General features: G+C 39.9%; 1 protein-coding gene across 1 annotated transcript; it reads right to left on the bottom strand.

Moving 5' to 3' along the window:
- Positions 1–285: 285 nt before the first annotated feature.
- LOC132208825 (ral guanine nucleotide dissociation stimulator-like 1) lies at positions 286–24,212 on the bottom strand. The gene is made up of 13 exons (XM_059644146.1): positions 24,177–24,212; positions 23,267–23,347; positions 22,134–22,220; positions 21,400–21,477; positions 16,079–16,272; positions 15,321–15,448; positions 12,968–13,183; positions 10,846–10,949; positions 9,979–10,057; positions 7,199–7,285; positions 6,604–6,636; positions 2,823–2,882; positions 286–340 (listed from the first exon to the last, which is right to left on the bottom strand). The coding sequence occupies exons 4-12, from the start codon at positions 21,405–21,407 to the stop codon at positions 2,874–2,876; spliced, it is 858 nt and encodes a 285-aa protein (XP_059500129.1). The 5' UTR covers positions 21,408–21,477; positions 22,134–22,220; positions 23,267–23,347; positions 24,177–24,212; the 3' UTR covers positions 286–340; positions 2,823–2,873.
- Between the last annotated feature and the right edge of the window lie 352 nt (positions 24,213–24,564).

Raw genomic sequence — 24,564 nt, 5'->3', positions numbered from 1 at the left:
CCCTTGTATCCTCTTGACTGCCAAAGTGTAGTCAGGATAATAAGACGGCAGGAAGGCAGAAGAAAGGAAGGAAAGAAAGAAGAAAAAAACTGTCTGGACATTATTAGACAAACCAGAGTCTCCAAGAACAACATATTTTACGTGATGAGTGCCTCACTGTCTCACCTTTTCCGGCGCTTTTTGCGAAGTGCTCGGCTCTTCCATTTCCAAGTGGCTGGAATCTGATAAAATGCTGGCTGCGGTAATGCTGTCGTCTGAATCCTCATTCTGAAGGGATGCTCGCTGCTCAGAGCTTTTAGTTTGAGTGTTGTGTATTTTAACACCTCTCTTTGAAAACAGGCTGCACAAGGGAAAGGGGACACAACAAACATGAAAATGTCATTGCATTCTAGAGAAACTGTTTAAAAAAATTAAACTAGAATGAAGGTATATTGATGATGAGAGTACCAGGAGTTTGATGCGCGCCACATTTGACCTGTGAGAAATTAATAGTGGCACACTCATACCAAGAGCTCGCATTACTAGTATTGAACACCGTTACATTGTCTAATAGTTAGGGAGTATATGAATAGGTTACAATGTTTGCATATTCCAATGGCACAAGAATCTGGGCTTTTTGCAGTGTTTGTTCAACCTGCTATCAACTTCAATCTCATGAAAGGCAAAATGTGGATTTGAATACCCACAGGGTGGAAAATTTCCCCCAACCTGGCCACATGCTAATGTGTATGTAATTTCATCCTGAAAGCTGCAGTTTATTAAAAATAAAACGTAAAACAAAGTAACACCATTGATAATTGATAGAAAACTGTATACAACACTTTGTAAGGTAGGACAGTGAACTCTGAATTTGGCCTTCAGTATATTGGTACTGCAAACGTTAGGATTTCTATTCAGCAATTTGCATTTATATTGCATAATTAACATCGAAAATTTTCCAAAACTCCCAAAAGAAGTACAGCAGATGCAATGACAAAAAAATTCCTACACTGAAAATCCCGATTGTTGGTATATTAGGCATTAAATAGTGCAGGGAGCAAGAGCAGATGGCTGCTGAAATGTGAGATTGCACACTAATGCTGCAACGTTGATTGCCTGCACTTCGAGAATCACAATTAAGCCACGGAAGCCTAAATCACATCCATGTAACATCCACACTCATGTAAAGAGAAGATATCCTAGGAAGTGAATAAGTGTTTCCCTTCTCTTTCTTGGTTTCTATATAACAATAGTCACATGTCACAGTCCAGATCACTGCAAGGCACAACACAGCAACAAGGCATGGTTTTGCTTCTCTGAAACTCTACACGGGTAGGTGGTGGAAAATCTGACTTTGCTGAGTTCCGGTCAGTCCTTACCTATTGAACAGAAATATAAAATAATATCCCCAACTCAGGAAAATTATCAAAAACAATAACTTTGGAGTCTTTACACATGTATGCACAACAACACAAACACATACTTTCATGTCACCTACATGGAAAGAGATTTGAGTTTTATAGACAATAGACAATAGGTGCTGGAGTAGGCCATTCGGCCCTTCGAGCCAGCACCACCATTCATTATGATCATGGCTGATCATCCACAATCAGTATCCTGTTCCTGCCTTATCCCCATAACCCTTGATTCCACTATCTTTAAGAGCTCTGTTTATCTCTTTCTTGAAAGCATCCAGAGAGTTGGCCTCCACTGCCTTCTGGGGAAGAGCATTCCATATATCCACCACTCTCTGGGTGAAGACATTTTTCCTCAACTCTGTTCTAAATGGCCTTCCCCTCATTTTTAAACTGTGTCGTCTGGTCCTGGACTCACCCATCAGCGGAAACATGCTTCCTGCCTCCACAGTGTCCAATCCCTTAATAATCTTATACGTCTCAATCAGATCCCCTCTCATCCTTCTAAACTCAAGTCTCCAAGTCCAGTCGCTCCAATCTTTCAACATATGATAGTCCCGCCATTCTGGGAATTGACCTTGAGAACCTACGCTGCACTCCCTCAATAGCAAGGATGTCCTTCCTCAAATTGGGAGACCAAAACTGCACACAATACTCCAGATGCAGTCTCACCAGGACCCTGTACAGCTGCAGAAGGACCTCTTTGCTCCTATACTCAATTCCTCTTGTTATGAAGGCCAGCATGCTATTAGCTTTCTTCACTACCTGCTGTACCTGCACGCTTGCTTTCATTGACTGATGTACAAGAATGCCTAGATCTCGTGTGCTTCTCCTTGACCGAACTTGACTCCATTGAGACAGTAATTTTGAGGTGGAGCTTCAAATGTGAGAAGCATGTCTGATAATTTTTCAACAGAAGATATTTCTGCTGCCTGCTGACCCACAAAGTAGAACACAAATCTGATTTTTCACTCAAAATTGTTAAACATTGCTAGTTTTCATTATACAAGCCCACAAATATGCAAATTTAATTCACTGTAACACTTTTTTTGCTTACTTGTCTCTCATAAACAAATTTATTCCGGTGAAATTTAGCCATGGTGCAGAAACTTCTCTGGACAAATGAGAATCGCTAGGCAATACCAAGCTCATCACAGGTCCACATTCTACACTCATGGTCATAGCAAAGAATCTCTATCAATCAGTCTACACGAGACACATGCACAAGGTGAGAATAACAGCACCACTCCTTGCATCATCTCAAATTACTCAAACAGTTACTAAAAATCTCACTCCAATGAAGCAATAATGACCACACATCAAATGTCTCTATTTGTCAAGGAACAGATGTAATTACCTTTCTGTCCATTCATCCCAATAATAAAGGAAATAATGAGATATTTGCGGTGCTTAACATGGGATACTTACCAGCTGAGGCGTTTAAACACACTCTTTTTGGGCTTTGGCGGTTTCTCGAGTTCAGAGGAGCTGCAGGGTGGCAAATAAACATTTTCAGACAAGATTCATTTAAAAAGAATCAGATGCTTTTGTTCAATATTCTTATTATTTATGGCAAGATCAATCATTTACATAGATTTGAAATTGCAGAATGATAATTTTGTTTGCAAAAGGCACGTGTTTTCAGGCAGGAGAACACTGAACATTACTTTGAGTAATGAGCGACAAAAGTTCTCACTGTAGGCACATCGATCTTTTCTGCTTTATGAACAGCAGATCAAGACAATAAGAGTTCTGAAGAAATGTCACCAGACCCGAAGGATAACTCTGCTTTCTTTCCACAGATGCTGCCAGACCTGCTGAATGTTTTCAGCAATTTCTCTTTGTGTTTTTGATTCCCAGCATCTGCGGTTCCTTTGCTTAATTTTTTACCAAGACGATAACCCCCTCAGTCTTTTTGCAGAACACGTGGAATTGAACAAAATGCTCGAACTTCTACAGCAGGTACAGAAAAAATTAACAAGGACTGGGCTTGAAAAAAGTTAACTGGAAAACATGAGAATCAAACTTCCAGTGCCGAAGGTGATACAATAGGTTGTAAAGTTATACAGGAGTTTCTCTGGGCCTCATCCACACTGTCATGTGAATGTACAGACAATGTCAAGCAATGAAAGGTAGTCATGAATCAGTCACTTCAGGTGACTAAAACACCACATGCCACATCTCGGAGGTAGTAAAATGAGGAGTATATCTCTTGACCAGACTTTCTGTTGCTGATATTTTCAGACAAACCGTCCGAAAATCAACCAAACTATCCGAGAGGTCCAAAAGAACTTTAAATATAACTTATGATCCATGCAAAGTAAATTTTGGTAACATTTTGTAATTACTGTTATAAATAAATACCATGTTTGAAGTTGGCCCAATACTGACTGTGCCACTGATGGAACTGACGATAATGCCAGGTGCTTGCTGCACATGGTCATCCATAGCCTGAGGATGGGCTTAATAGTGAGCTTTGATTTTCAAAGCAGGAATGTAAATTGCTACATCAGGTACATTTTAAATAATAACTTCTGCCCACCAATTTATGAAGAAGCAAACTGTTTTCAAACAATGTAATTATTACAAAGCCTGCTCTGTCAAAACTAAAAAATAGTTTCAGTGATCTATAATCTGGTTCCTTAATCAACACTGGTCCAGGAATGGCAAAGTGTTTTGTTTTTCAGTTGGAGATTATTTTTGGTTGCATTATTAAAAATATACTGTGGCTATTTCGAGATGAGGGAATGATGTTTTTAGGCAACCATTGAAAGATACTTTAAAATGCTGACCAATTGTGTAGGGTTATTGTTAATTTTATGTTAGTAATAGGATTATGTGTTTGAAAAGAAATTGGAAGGAAAAGAAACATTTCTCAAAACTGGTACAATTTACATCTGGATTTGTAGGTGCACCCACAATAGGAGCTCTTGGACATGTTGCTAAAATTGGTCACTCATCAAGTTTTTTGCATTTTCCTGCAATCATTGGCTTAGTGATAGTATACTCTGCACTATTATATACCAATGAAACGCATTTTGATGCAACACAACAGAATTGATTCATTGAGCAACTGGCTTTATCCTCATCGGTCAGAATTCATTGTCAAAACTTTGAAACCAAGGAAAAGGAAGACAGTAAACAATCTGGCAGCTCACTAGCATTAAACAGCAATTATAACGAGAGAAGATTTCACACACAACCCTTAACTGTTTTACCTGCACACTCCTACAATACCAGTTACGTACTCGCTATCCTCACTTAAGTATTGTTGCATAAAGAACAAGTCTAGAAAATTCTCGTTTGGACGAAGGGTGTAAGATGAGCAAGCAAACTGCAGGGATTTGATACCCAAAATTATTTCATATTCCTGAAAGAACACAAATAAATAATGAGCTGTTAAGGCAAGTTTAAACTGCTATAATTGCTCCTGCTAAATCCTAGTCTGTGGTATTTTGAACAGCATCGATAACTTTATTCAAAGTGCACAGTACATCATGTCACAAAAATATTTCTGCTTTGGAAATAAATGACACAAATGTGACTTTTCAAGGATAAATTTCTGTACAGATTATCCAGGATGGTTTCAGGACACTAATTCCCAAAACAGTGCTTCAAAGATGGATTATTTTAAAAAATGATTCACTTAAGAACCATAAGCTGATTTAGGGTGAAGACAAGAAATGTTATGAAAGATCATTCATCCAAGCAAAAGGAAGTCTGCCAAGTACAAAATAAGTGGCTGATCTATAGTAACTGATACCAAGACAGACGGTGAAAATGTTGAGTTAATTTTTCAAGGTTGCACCACCATGAAATTGAATGGACCATGAGCAGCTCGAAGTTACTGGACTATTTTCTTTCAACCACAGTGGCTTCTTGGTTGAATCTTGTCACAATTTGACATGTAAAAAGGGGCAGACCTTTCTCAGTCAAACTCTGACAACATGTTACTGTCAAGTTGTAAAGTGCCAGCCAGTTTTCAACAGGTCAGTGAAAAGAAACACTTCACTACATCCACATCAGCCACGACAAATGGCGGGCCATTTGACAGATTACATTCCGAGCTGGTGAATTGGAGTCACATAGCGTTGGATGCCTATTTTGCCACCCAGCTGATTTTACATCACATGGCCCAGTTTGGCAAATTCAGCATCAGCTGCTTCTGATCGGAACCTATTCTATTCATAGGGACCTCAAGTTACAGCTCTGTAAGCAAGAATTCATTGTTTGCCATAAGGTCAAATTCCTCTCAAATTCATATTCTCAGGTTGCCTGCTGAATGTTGCAGTACAAGATGAAAATACAATCTGAGTGGGTTATCTCTGGGTACTCTGGTTTCCTCCCAAGGTCCAAAGATGTGCATGTTAGGTGGATTGCCCACGCTAAATTGCCCGTAGTGCCCAGGGATATTTAGCTTCAGTGAGTTAGACATGGGGAATGGGTCTGGGTGGGACCCTCTTCAGAGTGGCCCTATGAACTTGTTGGGCTGCATGGCCTGTTTCCACACTATAGGGATTTGATGATACCCTCAACAGTAGCCATGACAACAGGGATGTTTGAGAATTTGGTATTACCAAATTCAGAAATATGGAGTAAAACATACTGCCCAGTCAGTGAGAATCCAAACAGGTGCACTCCCTCAATTTCTGACATCCCATGACGAAATGATGTCTCTCATCTAAAGGAAAATACTAATATGGAGAGATTGTTTATCCAGTGTCTTCAATAATGAAATAGCTTCCATGACACTGAGATTAATTGAACAACATCTTCACTCACATAACGCCTAGCATATCCTGTGCGTGGCTGTGACTGTTCAAAGGTAAATTGTAGCACATTAGCAGCGCAAAAGCAGGCTATTTGACTGAACTGCTCCATGCTGATCTATACACCTCTCCCACCTTGCTTCAAACTCTAAATATGCCGCTGTGTCCTTTCTGACATCTAACTTTCTCTCAAATACATCTGTGCTCATCCTCTCAACGAGTCCTGGTAGCAGCAGCTTCTGCATTCTGGCTGCTCTGAGTAACAAAGCATCTCCTTAATTCTTTATTGGATTTATTAGTGACCATATACATTTAGGATGCTGTTGGGGACTCCCCCTACACCCCCATCAAGCAAATAAAGCAGCACAAGATTGAAAAGCATGCTTTTCCCCTTTCATACAATTCCAAACATTTTGTACAGTGCAATTTTCAGTACTAACTTTTTGTCTCTTGTCAAAGTTGATCAAGCCATTCTGTAAGAGATAGACAAGGACAAAGAAAATTAATTCAAATGTACAAAGGTCAAACAGTACAACAAGATCATGAAATTTAAAAGATCAGAAGTGAAATACAAGCTCTGTAAACTTGGTTCCATTTTAGTATATCGTCAAAGGCCAATCACAAATGATCTGTCATACCACCAGGTCATATCTTGGACACTACATAGAGCCCTTTGCTCCAGTCAAGTAGGTCAGTACCAAGCTGAAGACATTCTCAGCTGTTCAACTGCTCAATACGCAGTGACATCCAGGTAACCAATTTACCTGTACAGAATAAAAATGATGTGCAATTTATCCAACCTTTTGAAAAACTAAACCCATATTCAATTAACTGCAAAGTGATTTGCATGTTCCTTTGTTTACAAATTGTTTGATTCACAGCACAAAGCATCAAATTATTCTGATTGGGATTATTAATCAAACTCATTCATTTTTTTTATTGCTTTGATTCTCATCTACAAGCAGCTTGCAATGAAACCATAATAATAGCGCTCATCAGCAAATAAGGAATCCAAATCTTGTAAGAGAGACTTACTGAATGGTAATTCGGGAAAGCCGAATCCAGTGCTGAAAATTCTGTTAAGAAAGTTCCCAGGTACGGCACAATTCCCTGAACGATATCCTAGAAAAAGAGAGGTGAATTTGTTTAATCCATTGTGAACTCATTGTCCTATTTCTCAAAATTACTACTCCATGTCTTATTTATTCCCTTGATCATACAACTAAATCTATTTAGAATCAAAATTTAGGACTCAAAATTTTAGACAGTTATACAGTGGAATGCAACGTTAGATCTATAAAGGCCAGGCAAGTTCAACGTTTGATCCCTCATCTGTGAACTGGAAACCAAACTCAATATTTGTGTAACCTCATCATTTGGAGATTGGAAATTTTCTATGTAACGTGCAATTTCGCTTGAAGATAAAAACAATTTACCTCACCAGATCTCCAAAACTTTGTCTCAACAAGTTTAAACGTCATTTTTTTCTAAACTCAAGAATACAATTCTTCTCAAGGTCTTTTCATTAGACACCTCTCTTACCCGAAGAAATAATTTAATGGTCTCAGATGGTGGGTTGGTTCAGAACCTAAGAGCCTAGGAGATACATCGAATTGGCAAATTGGAGCCAAAATTGGGTTTGCGGCAGGAAGTAAATGTGATTTTTGAAGGGCTTTTCAGCAACTTGATGCTTTCATCCAGCAGCATACCACAGGGTACAGTAATAGTTCTTACTGTGCGTACATTAATGTTGAAGACACGAAAGCTCCAAGTATGAACAGCCGGTTCACAGATGACACAAGAATTGGACGGTTGTGAACAGCAAAAAGCCTTAGTCTCTCGGGTTACGCATATGGGCTGGTTAGAAGGCCTGAACAGAGGCAAATAGAATTCAATCCAGAAAAGTGTGAGGTGAAGCATTTTGGGGGTCTAATAGGTCAGGAGAATATATGTTCAATGAGATAATAAGGTGTGGAGCTGGATGAACACAGCAGGCCAGGCAGCTTCAGAGGAGCAGGAAAGTTGATGTTTTGGGTCTGGATGACAGAGGATCAAAAGGACTTTGGTGTGTGCATAAACATATTCTTGAAGGCAGGAGGACCTGTGGATAAGTTGGTAAAATATTGGATACTTGCCTGAATATAACAGCAAACGGGTAATGATGGAACTGTAAATAACATTAGTTGAGCCACAGCTGGAACAATGTGTGCCTCAAAACTAAGGCATTTTGCTACTTACTACCGCTCCAATTCTTGTGTCATCTGTGAACCTGCTGTTCACACTTGGAGCTTTTGTGTCTTGAACATTAATGTACACACAGCAAGAACTATTGCGGTGCCCTGCACCACTGCCAAAGCACATTTGTGTAAGATGCTGAAAGATTAGCAAACCATGCACTGTAATTCACTGCATAATCTGGGAGAAAGCTTTATGGAAGTTATACAACTGTCCAATCATGAACTCACATTTTCCCCTGTATACTTACAGAATTTTGCACCACAAAAACAATCATCATGCAGAGCACACATTTTTGATTATAAAAGCAAACCTACTTTTAGATTCAATCTAGATCAGAAAAATATGTTGAAATTCTGTACAGTGCACCAATCACAACACACAATAAACAAAGTGTGACAGCAGGGCAGTAGAAATTCTGGGGCAAACATCTGGAAAGCAATGTAAAAAGATAGTTCACTGCAACTAGAACATTGAGCAGTTTGAAAAATGGAGTGTCTGTCAAACTGACAACATGCTAGCATGATTACTGCATTTCTCCCTCTTCAAATACCAGCTTGAAAGTGTTTCAATTCCAACTAAGAATGATTTAGAGAATAAGAAAACGTTGACTATTTTCTGAGCTGGACAACTAGTTTGGTAAAGTGGCACCAAAATATTTATATCTGACCAATTATTCTGTTATTTTGTCAAATTCAGGAGCAAAATGAGTGGACAAAGAGCATGATAAAAGGAGTGAGGAGGAATGGCTAGAAACTTGTCAGTTTTCGTCCAAGCTAGTTGAAACTAGATAGTTGATGTCTGAAATACTGAACAAAGAGATATGAATATCTCTCCATTCCTACGCAGCAAATAGTTCTGACTGCAGAGAACAAGAAAAGGAAGACATGGTAATTGAGTAAAAACACTTATGAGAACCAGTTAAATCTCTTAATGTTTTGCCTTGGCTTTTATTAATTACAAGGCCCTTGAGGTGTACAAAGCAAAAGAAAAAGAAATTGGCACATATCGCACTTTAGACATTGCTTCAGTTCAAATTTCCAAGATAATGAACACTGAGAAAGATAATCTATGAAGGCTGCATCACTGCATCATAGACATTGCTTCAGTTCAAATTTCCAAGATCATGAACACTGAGAAAGGTAATCTATGAAGGCTGCATCACTGCATCATATACATTGCTTCAGTTCAAATTTCCAAGATAATGAACACTGAGAAAGATAATCTATGAAGGCTGCATTACTGCATCATAGACATTGCTTCAGTTCAAATTTCCAAGATAATGAACGCTGAGAAAGATAATCTATGAAGGCTGCATCACTGCAGTATAACCAAATTAGATGTCGATTAAAATGTTAACTGCAATATCATCAGCAATTATAAGAATCATGACAAAACAATCTTGGAAGACTTGAGCCAAGCCAGACCACCTGGACTGCAATACATATACTCCTGTTGCAGTATTGATTGACAGAATCTGTATGCATTCAGTCACCAACTGAGTTCATTGCAGATATTTTACTAGAAACTATTGATCATGCCCTGAATATAGTCACACTGGGCCAAGTGCAACACCTTACCTCCATTAGCAGCTCTCTACTCGCTACAAAGTTATCTTCTTCATTGTTTGAAAGGTCTTCAAATGTTGTCTTACTGCTCCTAGTCAAGAGAATGAGACAAATTACTCTTGACAGAATAGAGTCAAGATAACAAACAGCTGATACGGAATCTGACAAATAAGCAAGTAATACAGAGAGTGAACGGCAGTGAAGCATTTTTACAATAAGTATAGTTATTTTAACCCAATTGTTCAGAAATGTTTTGGCAATCTCTGGGGCAGGTAGAACTTGAACCCTGATTGTTGAAACCCAGGGATGGGGATACTGCCATTGTGCTGCAAAAGCTCTTGAGTGCAGTCGTTTTGGTGAATCTCATTGCAGCAAGAGAGATTTCATTCCCAAGCTGCCTACAAAAACACAACCATGATCAAATGGTCTGAGGCACACGAACATAAACTACAGGTGTGCACTTCAAAGTGTTATAGAGTGCTTTCTTGGGAGATTAAAATAATTGTTGTCTTTGTATTTTAGCATCCCACACAAACCTCCGGCTTATATCACCCCATCACAGCATATCCACAGGAAACTGTGTTACGTTACATCCAACAGCAGATCAGTTTTGGAACACGATAGTTAAATATTTCAAGTTGCCAAACAGTTTTCTTTTTCCAATTAAACAAATTAACTCTTCGCTCCTTTGTGAAAGGATGAAAGATTCTGCCAATTAACCAATTGTTAGGATTGCACTGTAGTGCCTCTGGTAATCCTGTTAATGCACCGAGCGTGTGAAGATCACTTGTGCAAGTAAACCTGGAGGTCAAACCTGCAATTTCCTACCTCATACTTATTAAATAAAAATTACATGGCTCTTTCTGAACAATGACTTACTTTGACACGGCTGCCCAAGTCTTCTTCAAATTGAACACACTATTTGATTGCAATGCAGTGGTAATAGCATGCACTGACGAGAAATTCTGCAAAATCCTACATTCCTGTCAGAGAAAAAAAGCCGTGAGTTCTGTGGAAAAAGCAGTGACTCCCCATTACCCAACACCTCAGACTTTTTAAAAAGGTTCTATCAGAAAAATGTTAGCTGAGAAAATAACAGCATTAACAAACAAACTTTTTGAGGGAAAGAATTCCATGATTCTTGGCAACTCAAACCTTGATATTCGTTTTGTATCCCTCTGAGACAACCTCTTCAGTTCCCTTGCTGCCAGCCTGTGACTGGTTAGATATGATTACTGACACCAAAGGAGAGCTTAAAATGAGTAGGATTGAGACATGGACATCTGAGTGGTAGAAGTCGCGAAGGTAGGGGGTGGAGGCGGGGTAATCATCTTTGTTATATCCATCACATTTAGCTCATAAATGAATGATAGGTTGTATTATCTGACAGAATAGGAGGGCAGGACCAGTCACGTGAGATACTCATTCGAGGGAAAACAGACAAATCAGGAAATTGGGTCTACTTTTATGAATCACTACGTTATTGATACTGAGTTAACTAATCTTACCTAGATTAGCAGCTGAATGTCCTTCATCTGTTTCCACCACCCCCCCAACCTGTTGGAGGTAGGGAGAAAACTGGATCAAATCAAACCTCCCAAATGTGTACTTTGGGGTGTGGTGGAGATGAGGAGGAAGCCTGCGAGTGTTTGTTATCAGGTCTCAAAGCCAATTCTGCTTGGGGAGGAAGGCCAGGGAGGGGCAGGGTGATCACACCATTTGGGATTTCTTTAGAGGTGCGTCAATTGGCATAATCATAAGAGCCTTATCTGATTAAGGCCAGCAGGTAGGTTCTCCAGCCCATAGTCTTCCGGCTTCAGGGAAATAAAGCTGCTGCAGTAAAATGGAAGTAATGGAGGGCACTTCAACATGGAAGCCACTCCTTGTCAACTATTGTAAAAACTCAAAATCAGAACTAGAAAAGTCAGCCAAGTGATCAAAGTAAGGTGGTGATTCCTCTTCAGAATAGCCTTTGATAGCACCAGTGTATATGTCAGCAACTCCTTCATCCATGTCTACTACTGGGAGTCAGCCTACATTCGGTTGAACTGCTCCATGTTGTGAAACTGGAGACAGACTTTCAAATCCCCATCAAGGTCCCATTAATGCCTCAAGACTCTTAACGAGTCAAAACTGATGCAGGCAGTGTTGCCAAGACCCAAACCAGACTTCTCTAAATTAGCTGGCAACAGAATTATTGTGAACTTTCATTCCAAACCTTACGAATGAATGAATATTTTGTTGTCACGTGTATACGGGAAAATACATTGAAAGTACAATTTTGTTGCAAAATCCAGTGCAATTTTGGATTATAAAATCAGTAAGAATCAATTACTTCCTTTACTTAATTAGTTAATTACTCGGTTCCTATCCTGATCCTTTCCAAATGTACGAGTGGGCATGCCACATGTTGGCGACAAGTACAAACCTGGTATCAGATCTGACAGCCCTTCCTCACTCTTTTCCCGATTGCTGACTAACATGCTGAGACAAATTCCTTTGGCAAACACATAGGAAACAGACAACCAGGCAAGTTACTGAAGTGCCGTCATGTAGGCATACAGAATGCAGAACATTGGGAATAAAATGTACACTGTTTCATAAACTGATTACGGCTTGGAAGGGAGGCAAATAACACTATGTAATGCCCAATAACTAACTTCGTTTTTGAAGGGCCAGTAAAAATCTGAAATCAGTTTGCCTTTTTTATCCACATAAATATTTTTGATTAGAAAAAAATACATTAATATTTCAATGCAACTGTAAACTGAGGCAAGAGCTATTAGCAGCCAGCACTACAGAAATTATGAATGCTAGGATTTTCCATGAAGCATTCAACTCTTATTCAGAAAAGTATTCTGCTCACCAATTCAAGAGGCTTTCAAACCTTGGACATATCAACACATAGTGTTAATGGCTTGCTCTCTTCCACCATGGTTGTTTCATGCACTGTGGACTTTAACATGTCACAAAGGCTAAAAACCAATAAAGAATAGTGTACCTGGGCAACATCAATCCATTTCTCAATGATTTTAGCCGTCTGCCATGGTTTCAACTGTTGGCGTCTTAATATGGTGCTGGTGACACATTTTGTAACATTATTGAACTGTGTCATGGTGGCCTGGACGGTTGATACCAGATGCTGTTTTTCTTCCTTCCCTCGTTGAGACCAGATGGACCCTAAACATTGGCTGGGCACAAGTTTCCGAAAAAGATCCTGATCAAAAATAAAAAGGAAACAAAGGTTAAAGGTGTCAGTCGTGCCATGTTTTAAGCAATGAACGACAAACAAGATTTGTCCATCCATGGGTACATTCGTCCTGCTAGTTTGCAATTGTACATTAAAACTGCATGCTATATTGTCAACGACTGGCTAGAAAATACTCACATTGATGCACAAGGGCACATTGGCTATTCAGACAGATCAAAACCCTCGAATTTTCAGTCATCTGCTTCCTATTTGTAGGTTAGATTTAAAATCACTGGTTATCTCCACCCAACTCCGACTGTTGGCTCCACGCACACCATCAATGCATGGCTCTGCTGGCAATAGTCACTGCTACAGATGCTCAGCCCTGGTGGCCCACAGGCTAGACAGGCTGGGCATCAGTATAGCGGCCCTGCATCATGTCTACTTCTCGCACCAAGGCAGGTTGACAGAACACAATGGCAGCCTGGCCCTCTGTTGGTTCAACAGGCCTCAATGTCAACACTTCACCACTGTTGGTTTCATGCTGAACACAAATATTGCCAAACGTCCAAGCTTGTCAACTGGTCATTCAGATTACATTGTGTCCTTCTGTCTCCCTCTTCAAGATGAGCAACTCCCATCAACAATTATGCTCCGACAGTGAAAGTTAACACAACCGGCAAATAGCTCCTTCGGATCCCCGTAAACTCATTCAGAATGGAGAAATTTGTCAGTTTCGTCACTTTCAAAGCCAGAGTTGGCTGTGACAGGCTGCAGTAGAAAGGAGTGCTCAGAAACCATCGAGTGGGAAACTGTTGCATGTTTATGCAAGCATGGTGGGCTCTCACTTTTAACAGTCTGATCACGTCACAATGATGTCAGCGATCATTTCCGGCAAGGAATAGCTTAGGCTAACCCTGCTGCCTCGACAGTAAACTACATAATAAAACTCCTGCTGTTTAACATTTCAGCCCCCTGGCTCTGCATGGTAAAGAAAAAAACTAGCAATGAGGATCAAAAAAACCGCTTTAATATTCACCAGGTAAAACCACTGATTTGACAAAGACTCACAACCCTCACTGCAGATCTCGATGGTTCAACAAAAGAAAAGCAGCTACATTCCTCAACAGACACCCAGCTAGGTTGCTTCCCACCAAAAATGGCTGTTGTCATCAATATGTCACATGATTAGACTCTAAGTGCCAGTCGGTGTATACATACACATATGCAACAGAGACTGCAGTCAAAACAGACAGTTACCTTTGGAACTCTGTGCAGAAAAGCAGCTGCCCCTTAACAAACTGAGATAACAAAGTGTGGAGCTGGAGGAACACAGCAGGCCAAGCAGCATCTTCGGAGCAACTGTGCTCACCCAGCTCTGCACTTTGTTATCTCGGGTTCTTCTGCATCTGTAGTTCCCATTATCTCTTATCCCATAACCAAAACCTACTTTTGACAAACTGGTCACTTCCAGATGAGATTGCTGCACCCCTGTTCTGAACATGAACATATGCTTAGGATTTTTGAGACCTAGAGGACTACTTACATTCTAGAGTCACACCCAATGCTGTCATACAGACCACTGAACTTCCACTTCAAGCCTAAGCCTATGACCAGACTTTGACATAACTCAAATTTTGATTCAGCAACCAAGAGTCTCATTTTGTCGAGGTAGGCATCAAGCCACCTTGGAGACTAGACTGGAATACCCCGTGGCTGATCCCACTCCAGAAGATTCTGGGAAAACAACAAAATTGCCATCCTGGATACTACAAACAAAATCAGTGGACTCTTGAAGAAACAGTGACTGTTATGATGAAACAATTAAACTTTTACCCTGAAATACTATTCATTTTGTAAAGTTTCAACACTAAGTTACAAAGGATTTTCAGTGCTCTCTCGGGTCACTTATTTCACATGGCGTTCATTCAAAACAAATGACAAGTGCTGAAGTTTTAGTTGGCAGGTATTTCAAGCGAGATACTGAAGTCACACGTCAAACAACACATTTTAACATCTTGGAAGACTGCATTTTGAAGGGAATTCAGTTATAATGACTGGTGGAGCAGTAATAGCATTAAACAATACAGAGAGATTCAGATGCCTACTGCTGACTGAAACATCTTATTCAGAATGACTGGCCGCCAGACTCCTGTTTACTCACAGCATCCATAAAAGTCAGCTGCTCTGCAATGAAGCGTGATGGGTAGGACAGGAGCTTTTCGTCAACTTGTTCGATGGTTTGGTCGTGTTCTTCTCCCACATAGAATCTGACTCTTCTACGGTAGCCTTCTGTGCAAGTGAAGATAGACATGTATTTTGTGCCCAAAGTTCACATTGCTCTAAAATATCTCACGAACTTGTGACTAGAAATTGTGCATTGGTTTCCAATAGTTATCTAATATTCATACTTCTAAATCTAGATTTGGTGAAAGTAATATGATATTGCACTGAAATCCTCTTGTTGGGAGCATCTCAATTGCAAAAGAACTTGTATTTAATGACAGATTCCCATCCCTATTTCTGGCTTTAGGAAATATTCTGAATCACAATCTATTGTTTCACAATAACTTGCAAAATTATTACGTCAGATTATAAAATAAAATGTCATTGACGAAAACATTTCAAAAGGAAATTGTCCAGAAAGTCGCATTACATGCTGCTGGGTCTTATCGGACCATATGAGAGTATCAATTCTATGCAGAATTTGGTCTTGTACATCATGCAATTAGTACAGGGGTAAGCACTCAGCAATAATTTTAATTAACTTCGTTTATCCAAAAATTTGCAAGTAATTTTGAAGCTTGTCAAAGGAAACCAAAATGAACTAAATCCTGAGACAGAGGGGCAAGCCGCACACAAACTTGTAGGGAGGCACCCTGAATTAAAACCACATTTTTGCAACATAATTGTAAATCTTACTAAACATCTCTTTCTCCGCTGTTTCCTCCGCCAAAAACCAACTCAGGAGTTTCTGGGCCCGATGTTCAGCATCTGACCCTGGCACTGTCTGGTTCAAGTAGGAAAGTACCTTCCGGAGACAAGAGTAAGTTGGAACTTGACGAAAGTCTTCGGCAGACTCCTCCAGCCAGATTTCGAGAATTTCAGGAATAGCACTGGAAATAAAGTCAGAGTTAACAACTGTTCATCGGGGAAGCAAAACATGTGGGGGAGAAAAAGCTTCTAATTCTACAAATGTCAATGCAATAGATTAAAGTTGGAATATGGGGTCATCGTGCTCACACAGGAGATGAGCTGCCATCTTGAACTGCTGCAGTGCACATGGCAATGGTGATCCTGCTGTGCCATCAGAGGGGGGCTGTGTGGCACTTTGACCCAATGATGAAGAAATGACTGTCCAAGTTAGAATTACGCTGGCCATGGATGGAAACTGCAAGTTGGCCATGTTTCCAAGTTTTCTTCTTTGTAGATTGCACAGGTAAGCTTAAGGCTCACGTATAAAGTGATTTCACATGTGTCTGAGGTTACTTATTACACCAGCAGGACCTCTTCGTGTTTAGAGTTTACTAGTAAAGAGAAAGTGAGCTTTAACAAAAAATCTTCTTTATAAAAGTCAAATGGGACAAATCAGATGAACAAAGAAAAACACAAGGATAATGATGATTTGTTTGCGTTTGTTCTGGGAGTTGCATTGCCAGTACTTGGATACCTCGGTAACATGGATAAATTGGGTCTAGTTGCAGGTGAATAATGAAATACTCCAACATAGTCAGCTTTCAATTCACTTATTTTAACTGTCTGGCTAATACTGAGAGGCCACGTAGCATTATTTCACAGGTAAATCAATGGTTACTTTTTTGCAACAAGACATCAGCTGCACAGAGAAGTCATCACATCACTGAAATCGAACCCTTTGCACAGAAAAACTCCCCAGGGCACTTCACAGCAGATTAACCAGACAAAAACCGACAAAGGAGGAGATATTCAAACAGGTGACTAAATATTTGGTCATAGTGACTTTTCATGAGTTTCTTAAAGGCGAGAGATGGTGATGTCTAGAAGAAGGAACTATATATCTGCAGGAAGTAGCACTAACGGTGGTGGGCTGATGAAAAAAATCAAGTAGTACACAGCACACTGGACGTGGCAGAACAGAAAAGTTCCAGGCAAAGTTTGGGACCTAAAATAATTCCAGACTAAAGCAAAATAAGAACATGAAAGGATGTGAACACAAGAATTGAAAGTTTTTTCGAAAAAAAATCTAAAGTTCAGACATTGGTCAACCAAGAGACAACGTGGGCCAGCAAACATCAGAATGATGAGTCTTGTTGTGAATTAGGAGATGGACTGAGTTGCAGCTATGGTCTATGATGCAGTAGGTAGGAGAAACCTTTGACTTTCCAAAGACTCCAAAAAGTAAACATTTGTTTGATTAGCATCGCCAATTTACATGGAACATTTTACGCTGAAAGTGCTGTTCTAGTTTTTAATTTGGAATTTCTTTATCTGCAGCCCTACACTGAAACCGATGATCACCTATTTGAGCCCGTTCATAATAGATCATGACAGCACAGAAATTACATGGTGTGAAACATTACACACAGACATTGGGGCTTGATTCAGACTTCACCAGCTCCATTCCTGTTAAACAGTGGTTGGTGTAGGAAGTGCTAGGCAGCCACAGTGCCATATGCAGCAATAGCCTCTTGTTGTTTGAGAAAGATATACGACTTAGAAATAGTTCACACTGGAGGGGCTATTTTGACTTCATCTGCTTTCAGATCAGTTGGCATAGGTTGTACTCTTTTGCAATGATTCAAAAACACAGCTGGCCCATACTGGTAAGGTGCTGTATGATATTAACTAGTGAACATGGCAAATTTTGAAATGAAGTGACTCATTTTGGAAATGTCAAGAGATTGTTTTTCAGTGAGGTCAGAAGAATCATGAAAAGCTTGATAAAAGGTGAAGTTTTTCATCAGCTTTTTACAAAATGGAGAAAAGCATACTGTGCATTTCAGATTTTCGAGTCTCAACAGCTGAAACCATGGCTGGTAACAACAGGACAAACATAATCTGGGATAGGCAAAAAAGTGAAACTGGACAGGAAAAAAGAGAAACGTCCGAAGCGGACACAAGGAAATTGCAGAGATGGAGGGACAAGGCTGTGGAAATGTTATTTGTTATGTTACCTCTCGGAAACAGTGACTAACTGAAACACACTGGAAACATGACCTAAGGAAGTTGCCTGGGCTCATTTGGTCCTGAATCATTCAGAAATGCCTAGGTCACATTACAAACACTCGAACAGTAACCCTCCAAAAATATATATAAAGAAAAATCAATTCAAAAGATCACAAAACCAAAAAATTCTATTTCCTACTGAAAGCCTTCATGGCTGGGAAATAAGTTGCTGAGCTAAAGAGCCTCTACCCTGCTGACAATATGGTAGAACTTAATTAGTACTGTGCTGAGTCCAAAATTTGACCCAAAACACTTTTCTGTCGTCCCACTAGAATTAAAGTCTCTGTTTCCAATAGATTCATTAACAAGTTACTACATCCCCACCGAGTAATCTGAAACCTTTAATCAGCTGCAGTGTACAACATCATTTCATTTAATTACTCATTATCATCCTTCCACCATCTAAAAGGATCATTTCCTAAAGCGAGCACAACATAATCTTAGATTCCAATGGCACTGGAGAGAAGTGTATTCTTAAAGTATTAGAGCGTTCCAGAATTGAAATAATTATGTACGGGTGCACTTTTGTCTTTCTTTTCAATTCTGGCCACTTGCGCATCTGAGATTAATTGTTTCACCGATGACAACTTCACTGGATAGATTCCTGCCTCTTCTGCCCTCACTCAAGATGTTCCTTTAAAACCATGCTTTTACTCAACCCCTCAATATCTGTGTTTTCTTCAATGTCAAACTGACAGGTTGTAAGCTACTATTCTGTAGAAAAAGAACTCAACCCAAAAAACTTGAATTTAAAAGGAGATTAACATACCAAAAAACATACCAAACCAGCACATTACTTTCATGAGGATTACACTGTCCTCAATCGGGGATCAGGATAATTTAGGTTCCTTTATACACTTCATCCCTATATGTCTCTTGAGACATTGGCACAGGAATATTGTGAAATTAATCAGGACCAATTTGGTATCCACAATTAGCTGTGTTCATCCAGACATGAATAGCTAGGTGTTGGAGAAAAATGTCCGGATAACCACCAAGCCCTATGGCTTAGATTTCTAAAACTTTGTTTCATTTACCCAAAAAGACAACTGGGTGGGTTAGAGTGAATAGCAATGCACAAGGCATCCCAACTGTGTTCTGAGTTAGTAGGTACTGCTGATGCTGCAGTCTGAGATAACAAGGTGTGGAGCTGGATGAACACAGCAGGCTAGCAGACTAGGGGCTCAGGAAAGCTGGCATTTCAGGTCTGGACCGATCTTCAGAAAATTTCTGGTGGAGGGCCCAGACCCGAAACATCAGTTTTTCTGCTCCTCTGATGCTGCCTGGCCAACTGTGTCCTATTTGTTTGATTAACGAGAGGGATTTTTCCTTTGCTGCATTTTTCATAAATTGTTTGAGCTTTATTTCGAACTTCAGTGCAGCCCAGTTGTGAACGCTTGCTATTGCATCTGAAGTAAAAATATTCCATGAAAATCCTCACTCCCTCAAATTGACCATTTTTCTCAATGCAATACTGCAAAAATTTGCCTTTGTATTTGCTCACAAGTAATTTTTCTGTGCTTGGCCCTTCAGGCATTGGCTTTCTTGATTGTAAAAACGACAAACAATATCAACTCAAGAAAACAAAATAAATGAGTAAGCAAACCATGTACAAAAGAAAATAAATCACTGTATATATAAAGGTAAGAATCTCAAACTTTAAAGTCCCCAAGTCCAGTCCAGCACTCAAATCTATTGGATAAATGTTCTTTTGTCTTAATCAAAAAGCACAGAGTTTAATCGAATGGCCAGACAAAGAAGAATAATCCCATCTTTAACCCCATGCAGCCAAAGTGTCATGCAGGGCAGCATGGTGGCTCAGCGGTTAGCACTGCCACCTCACAGCTCCAGGGTCCCGGGTTTGATTCCAGCCTTGGGTGACTGTCTGTGAGGAGTTTGCACATTCTCCCCATGTCTGAGTGAGTTTCCTCCAAGTGATCCAGTTTCCTCCCACAGTCCAAAGATGTGCAGGCTGGGCGGATCAGCCGTGTGCTAAATTGCCCTTCGTGTTCGGGGAATGGGTCTGAGTGGGATGCTTCAAGGGACAGTGTGGACCTGTTGGGCCGAAGGGCCTGTTTACACATTGTAGGTAATCTAATCTTATTCAGAGCAGTAAAACAACCTCAGCAATCTGGTACAGCTCAAAAATAACTAGAATTCCAGCTAGAGATGCATTTGTGCGATGCTTTCTACAGTCAAATATCTTTGAAAGCACTTAGTTTACAAACTTCAAACATGAAAAATCATTTCACAAGATCATTTGGATTTCATAGATTCAGGAAGTATTAATTCAAGATCGATTATGTGCAAAATGTACAACAGCAGCACGGAGTGGGAGGGCTACCAAAGTCAGGACACCACAAACAAACCACGTGCCAAGTATCTGACTGCTCTAGACAGCGGTATCATTCGGTTTCAACTCTTCACAGGAAGTTTGCAGGATAACTTCTAATAAAGTGGTGTGAAGAGGAAAACCATTCCTGCAATAATGCATCATTATCACAAACTAGACTAATGACAATCTGAGATAAACAACCCCAAAAGCGTGATCATGTAGGACAAACAATTCCAAAAGACAAAGAATTTTGGATGATTTACACTGAAAAATATAAACAAGCCAATCTCTGGGAATAATGCAATCATTGGACATGCAAGACAAGCAGCTTCTTTAATGCAAAAACAGAGTTAACATTTTGGGTCCAGCGACCCTCCCTCAGAACTGGAAGGGTCACCCGGACCTGAAACATTAACTCCGTTCTTACCTTCACAGATGTTGCCAGAAATGCTGAGCTTTTCCAACAACTTTGTTTTTGTCCCTGAATTGCAGTGTCCGTGATTCTTTCAGTTATTATTTAGCTTCTTGAATGTGATTGTTATGGGTTGGAGTGCTGTTTGCCATCCTGTTTTGGGTGCCTTATATATTCATGACAAAGGCCCTACATTATTTTACAGGTCTTTCTGGCTCTCCAGCAATTCTTCTCACATTCTTAAATTTCACATTGAAAATACAATTTCACTACATGTCAAATCAAACTTACATTTTCATTAGTGTTTCCTTTTCTGCAGGACTGAAATTATATTCTTCTAGAAAGCTTGATCTGTTGAAGTCTATGCTTCTGCAATTGATCATAAACCACAAAAGAAAAAGCAAATTAAAATGGTGTTTGGGTCTACAATTGCTTGCCAGCCGTAAAATAAGAAATGAAGTCTCAAAATTCAGCATCCTAAGCCGTGATCAGCTAACTTTATGAAACAAGGTCACACTCTAAATGTAAAACTGCATAAAATAGTGAATACCTTCTTTAAATTTCCTCAGGAAGTTTACCAGAGATGCCCTTGAGGGCCAAAGCAGCTCGCCAGCAGTGGTGGCGGCTGGTGGTAACAGGGGAAAGGAGCAGGTGCAAGGAGTGAAGCCACTTCTTCAATAGCTTACATTTGCTATTAGTCCAGAAATTTCAGTCTGAGATAAACTCAACACCTTCACATGCAACTGCTGCTTGTGCTTTGTATTGCTTGTTCCTCAGAATTAGGGAGAGAATATGCAAAGAACTCAGAAGCTGTTTCTTCATCAATGTGCCATGATCTGGAATGATATCCGTGTTTTTGTTTCTGTGGTATGTCTGACACAGTCATACAGCATGGAAACATCTCTGCCTTCATGAAGAGATTTCTGACTGTCCAACCTATGGCCACCAGCTCTCCAGCCATTCCCTTTACACACTACTGTATTGCAAATGAAGCATAATATGGTCACATTTTGGATCAAACTCACTTCTTGACTGTCGCTCCCTTCTCCGGTGAACTTAAATTCTGAATTTCATCAGAATTCGGACAGTGTTTGGACTCAACACTTTCACAGCTGCAATTGAACATCAAGAACAATTTAAAACACCTCAAGCAAACCCTTTCATCTTCAGTTAAATCCATTAAAATACCCATGAAAATTGAAGATTCAGAATGACAAGCCTCCATCAGATGGTTTTATTAAACAGGTTACACACCAGATGGTGAAGATTTCTGAGTCAGCATAAAATGTTAGCCCATATGCTCCCCAAGTATTCTTGCTTGAGACTGGGATTACAGTTCCTGTGATGCTGTCCCGCCAATAAGATGAATCTAGTTGCTGGATTTATCCACACACTTTTGAACATAAACATAGTACATGTTGTAATCCTCCAGTCCTCTGATACCACCCCCTGTATTCAAACAGGATTAGGTTGTTGTGCAAAGTGCCACTGCAGCCTCAAGCTATTTTTCTCTATCTCAGTATCCTCAGTTGTCTACAATTCACTTCCTTCTGAGTTACCAACACCAGGGACAACCAGCCGTTCTAATCAAAGCAGAAATTGCTGTAAAAGCTCAGTGGCTCAAATTACTCAAAAATATTAACTCTGCTTTCTCGCCACAGATGCTGCCAGACCTGCTTAGCTTTTCCAGCAATTTCCATTTTCGTTTCAGTTTTCCAGCATCTGCAGTTGTTTAATGTTCACATTTCTAAAATGCTGTCCAACCTCAGCTCATCCTTGTCTCAACTATTTACTTTTCATCGTGAATTGGACAGCAACTTCTTCTGAATAGTATCGCAGCCAGGCCCTTACCTCTGTGAAGATTAAACAGTGATTTATGACCATTAGCCCCACTTTCGCTACCCTTTCACTGCTCACAATGGAGGACGACATTCGGATTCCCTTTTAACATTAGCTGCCAGCATCATTTAGTTCAACACTTCCCTTCTGAACTACTTATAATTAACTCGGTACACACTGGGGTCATCAATAATCCTCATCATTTGTACCATTTGCCACACTCTCCCGCTTGTGGGAACATTCTGACACTGTCACTAAACAACCTCCTGCTGTAAGACAGGCTAATTGCAGTTTTGCCTAAACTTGTGTTCAAACTTACTTGCTGCAAACGCCTTCTTGCTCCTTTTGAAGTTGGACCTCCTCCAAATCAAAATTATTCTGGATTGTTCCTTCTTCTCTTCTGGAGCCAAAATAAATATCTTATGATATGGTGCTTCCTGAAATGATCCATGTCTGATATTTGATCGATAGTGTGTGTGTGTGTGTGCACAATAATTATAGAAGTGGTAGTGCAGGTTGAAGATATCATCAGGATTCTGAACTTTAAAAATTGGAGCATTGTATGAAAAACAAATATGTTCTGACTAATCATGATTAAACAAAAACCTCCTGATTTCCCCTCAACTCTGGTATTTACCAACCACACTTCAGGAAGGGATTTGAGAGGGTGCACAAAACATTCACAAAAAATATTACCAGAGATGACAAACTAGACAGCCCTGTGGAGAGGCTGAAGGAGCTTGGGCTGCTCTTGGAGAAGACTAAGAAGTGATTGTAAAAGTGTTCAAAATCATAAGGGATTTGGTTAGAATGGATAAGAACAATCGGTGCCTTGTGACAGAAGGCTTAAGGAGAAAAGGACACTGATTTAAGATGATCAGCAAAAAGAACCAATGGTGACAAGGAATTTTTTTTTTCAATAGCCTATTCAGGAACTGGAAAGCTCTGCCGAATAGTGTGGTGGATGCAGCTTCAATTGCGGTCTTCAAAAGTGAACTACAATTTTCGAAAGGAGAGGTTTCGCAGTATTACACAGTAAAAGGACTTAGGAGTGAACGTAGGCAAGTCCCTCTTTGAGAGCTGGTACAAACATCAAATCATTGTCTCTGGGCTATTACCATTTGATGTCTGTATAACATTGCACAAACTGCTAGCTCCCCAGCTATTTCCTACCGCTTTGTCATATTCTGAATAATGATTCACTTTGTCATGCATGCAATTAAACTTACTCAGCAATTATTTCGCTGGATCCTGAAGAAACACAACTTCCATTTTCCTCACCATTTGCACTGTCAACATTTCCAGAACTGCAATTGATCGAAGAGAACAAATTAAGTCATTTAGAACAGGCAAACACGTCCAGAATTAAATCCAACCCAATTCAACAACAAAAAATCACAGTGTTGAGAGAGGGGTCCTTTTGACTTCCACAGGATGCCCACAGGCCTTCATACTGAGGCAGTGCTGGGGTGTGGGTTGGAAGAGACAGAGCAGGGCAATAAGGAGAGAAAACCATTTCTTCAGTATTTCACCCTTGTTGAAAGCCGTTCCTGCGCTGTGCAAGAACTTGATACTGAAAGACAAGCAAATTTCAGTCTACCATTGAAAAGCTTTGAA

Source organism: Stegostoma tigrinum, unplaced genomic scaffold (assembly GCF_030684315.1).
Source record: "Stegostoma tigrinum isolate sSteTig4 unplaced genomic scaffold, sSteTig4.hap1 scaffold_54, whole genome shotgun sequence".
Taxonomy (NCBI): domain Eukaryota; kingdom Metazoa; phylum Chordata; class Chondrichthyes; order Orectolobiformes; family Stegostomatidae; genus Stegostoma; species Stegostoma tigrinum.
This window is presented reverse-complemented; position numbering and strand designations above follow the sequence as displayed.

Excerpts from the sequence above, each read along its gene's own strand:
- LOC132208825 (XM_059644146.1), bottom strand. Across the intron at positions 15,449-16,078 it reads AGCGGAGAAAGAGATGTTTA|AAGGCTACCGTAGAAGAGTC; the intron begins GTAAGATTTACA and ends TCACTTGCACAG. Across the intron at positions 13,184-15,320 it reads AGCTGACTTTTATGGATGCT|GATCTTTTTCGGAAACTTGT; the intron begins GTGAGTAAACAG and ends ATTTTTGATCAG.